The following is a 3,154-nucleotide window of genomic DNA, read 5'->3' on the forward strand; positions in this document are numbered from 1 at the left end:
TTAAAGGATTCTAACATTGTCTTAAATGTTAGTCAGCTTTCATTAAGGAATAGAGATTCCCTGGTTCAGTTTCAGTTCCTAACAGACATTGGATGTATAACTAACACATTTCACTTCCAACCCCTCCGTCAATTCACACACAGTCTTAGGCCTACAACCTACAGTCCTACATTCCTCTTTACCACAACATCACTGTAAACAGGGAGCTGTTATGATACTTAGCATAAAGTCATTTTTCATCTATACTTAACTCTGTTTCCCTGACACAGCCTTGATAATCCCCCGTGCATGATTGGTCTTACCCTTTATTTACACATGACACTCTGAAAGGTGCTTTTGAAAGTAGGGGGCCAGCCAGAGACACATTGCATGAAAACATCACAGGACAGCTGCACAATCAAAAACGAAAAGTAAAACTCTTCCACTGGGTGCCGACCAGCAGGGACAAGAACTAATGTATTTGGACAGCTTGAAGTCAGAAGTCCAGGGGGTTATGACCCCGGGTCCTTTTTACGTCAGACTTTTTGTCTCGTGCCAGTTACCAGCCCTATAAAAGCAGCTGTTTGGTTGACCAAGAGCTAGATGTGCTTCTGGTTGGGGTTTTTGGTTGCTGTTGCCATCTCGAACATTAATTTGTGATTCCCTCCAGACCAGAAAAATGTATGCAGCTCTTACGCTATTCTTCTTCATGTGCTTGACCGCCAGCACCCATGCAGATCACCATCAGCCTTGTCGTAAGAGTTTGCAGTTTTACCCTATCCATAAAAATTGAAATTATTTTTCAGGCATCTTTTAGGATCGCTGCATTTTTTTTAGTTACAACACACAAACTCCAGTCTATGTATTGGATCAAATTATATTTAATGTTTGTTAGTATATGAAAGGTCTTAACTATCATACTTTTATCTTTCAGATGCACCCAATATGACAGGATTCATGTCTGTGGTAAGTTTTTAAAAATATATATTATTATTATTTGTCATTCAGATCAACTCCTGATCCTTGCATTACATTTTAAACTCTTTAATTCTCCCTTGTTGTGTCTCGCCGTATGCTTTCGAATGAAACTAGATGTCAATGAAAGGTGAAATGAAAGCATATGGTGCATTCACCTATGATTCAATGGGCAAGAAGCTACGGTTCAGATCAAACGAGAGCAGCGCCACAAACGCTTCACATAGTATGGATCTGCTGATGTTTTTCGAAGAGGTAACTGCTTTAAATCTGTAACGCCGACAAGTAAATACATGACTTGAAGTTGTTTAGCAACTTAACATGCAAGTCTGTCTCTGGCAGGGGACATTCTACGAGATTGAAAGCAAAAACCAGAGCTGTGTGAAAAAAACGCTGCACTGCAGCATGCACCCTCTGGATATTCCCGATGATGCCACGTTTTCCACTAAAGAACACTCTGGGAGTGCAGCCATCGAAGGGGAGGGATTACAGCTAGACGTATGGACAGGATCGATGCCCGACAAGAAAGGTAGGGGGTGACGCGCTATAAACAGAGGAGAGAATTCGAGGGACGCTCCTGTATAACTGTGGTGATATTCACTGTATTTGAATGTTTTCTGTTCTCGTTTTCAGGCCACTATTCCATGTCTGTAACCAAGGGATGTTTGCCTGTGTTCACTTTCTACTTCACTGAGTCCACATCATTCCTTTTCAGGTAAGCTGTGTTGATTTTTTTCAGCTCTTTTTAACATCTGAGCAATATACTACAGGGATGCAAACAACATACAGTGAATGCCCATAAAGTATCTCTGTCACTTTCTTACAGGACCATGGAGATTGAAAACGAGATCAAGGACCCCGATCTCCTTGTGGTGCCTTCCTTTTGTATGGGACAGCCTGTGGAGGACACACCTGAAGGGACAGTAAATGGTTTCCTCAATGAGTTTGTGTAGATGAAGCCTCACCTGCAGAAAATTAAGCCCCTTATGCAAGCATGGCCTGCCAGAACTATAGACTTTTCTCTCCTTTTATGTGAGTTTTTCTTGTGACACTGCACTGCATCACATCTGTTTCCATCACACCCTCAGCACCCGTGGGAAGATATGGCTTTGAACGCGTCATACTGTAAGCATACATGTTGATGTAAAGGGAGAAGAGGTGAAATGGATTTTAGAATTAGTTACAATTACTAACAGTTGGTGGCTTACCAAGTCGGCCTGCTTACAAAAACCTGTAAGATATGATTAATGGAACAATAAAATGTCAAAGCTGTCAAAAATCTCATGTTTTTTCTTGTTGGTCTGAGTTTGTACAAATTTTGCCCTGGAGCAAAAAAACAAAAACCATGTGTCTAAAACAAATGACACCTTTTTAAATATATTAAAATATATTAAATAATATAGGAGATCTCATAGTAAAGACACTGCCAACATTGAGTGAACAATTTAAGAATTGAATGACTACAACAGCAATAATCATTGTTAATCAATAGCCTATATAATTTAATGGGTACCAGTGTGATTAGTGAAAAAACAAACAACACAAAAAACATAATTCTATTAATATGTGTATTGTGGCCCCAAATGAACTCTTTTGATTGTGTTACTGAGGTAAACTGATTAATCATTCTTTGTGTAGTAAGAAAGCAGAAAATTCCCCTAAAGGTACAAAGTAGAAACATATTATTACTTTGTATGTTAGCATAATAAAATAAGCTTAAATGTACAACATTGTACACATCTATTGACTTACTTACTTAGCCTACTTGGATTTTCATTCAGTAGGCCACTAATCTATTTTCTGATAGCTCATTCCGAAAAACTTCAGCAGTGCAGGGAGTGGAAGAAATAGGGCAGCTTTTACCAGCTAAATCCAAACTTTGCCCTTTTACTGATTCCAGTTCAGTCTTAAAGTTCTTACTTGATCAAAGAGCTGAGAGCATTTATCCCAACAACACTGTGCCCGTTAGGATTTGATTAACTATCAATAGTCAATGACCCCTGCCTCATTGGGAAGTTAGACAGCATGCGAGGTACTGTCCTACCTAATGGACAATCTCCGTGACTCAATCGGCGATCACATGAGAGCGGTCCATATGGACCTGCCGCTACGAGGAACCAGGATATGGACCTGCCGCTACGATAGCCCTGACAGGATATGGTCCCTCGTAGCGGCAGTACACAGTGTCGCCGACAGGTGG

At 40.2% G+C, this 3,154-nt stretch overlaps 1 protein-coding gene across 1 annotated transcript; it reads left to right on the plus strand.

The window, feature by feature from the left end:
• Nucleotides 1-577: 577 nt before the first annotated feature.
• Nucleotides 578-2,233, plus strand: epd (ependymin). Its single transcript, XM_086308336.1, has 6 exons — nucleotides 578-734; nucleotides 914-945; nucleotides 1,072-1,209; nucleotides 1,297-1,483; nucleotides 1,588-1,669; nucleotides 1,781-2,233. Exons 1-6 carry the CDS (start codon nucleotides 659-661, stop codon nucleotides 1,905-1,907), a joined length of 642 nt encoding a protein of 213 aa, XP_086164462.1. The 5' UTR covers nucleotides 578-658; the 3' UTR covers nucleotides 1,908-2,233.
• The last annotated feature ends 921 nt before the right edge of the window (nucleotides 2,234-3,154 follow it).

This window comes from Aulonocara sp. 'chitande type north' Nkhata Bay, linkage group LG10, assembly GCF_057382095.1.
Source record: "Aulonocara sp. 'chitande type north' Nkhata Bay isolate Kocher_YH1m ecotype deep benthic linkage group LG10, A_spYH_male_GT1.1, whole genome shotgun sequence".
Taxonomy (NCBI): Eukaryota; Metazoa; Chordata; class Actinopteri; order Cichliformes; family Cichlidae; genus Aulonocara; species Aulonocara sp. 'chitande type north' Nkhata Bay.

Bases quoted from the DNA above. Each gene is read 5' to 3' on its own strand.
- epd (XM_086308336.1), top strand. From the start codon at position 659: ATGTATGCAGCTCTTACGCTATTCTTCTTCATGTGCTTGACCGCCAGC. The intron at 735-913 runs GTAAGAGTTTGC...TTTATCTTTCAG, and splicing joins AGATCACCATCAGCCTTGTC to ATGCACCCAATATGACAGGA. The intron at 946-1,071 runs GTAAGTTTTTAA...GAATGAAACTAG, and splicing joins TGACAGGATTCATGTCTGTG to ATGTCAATGAAAGGTGAAAT.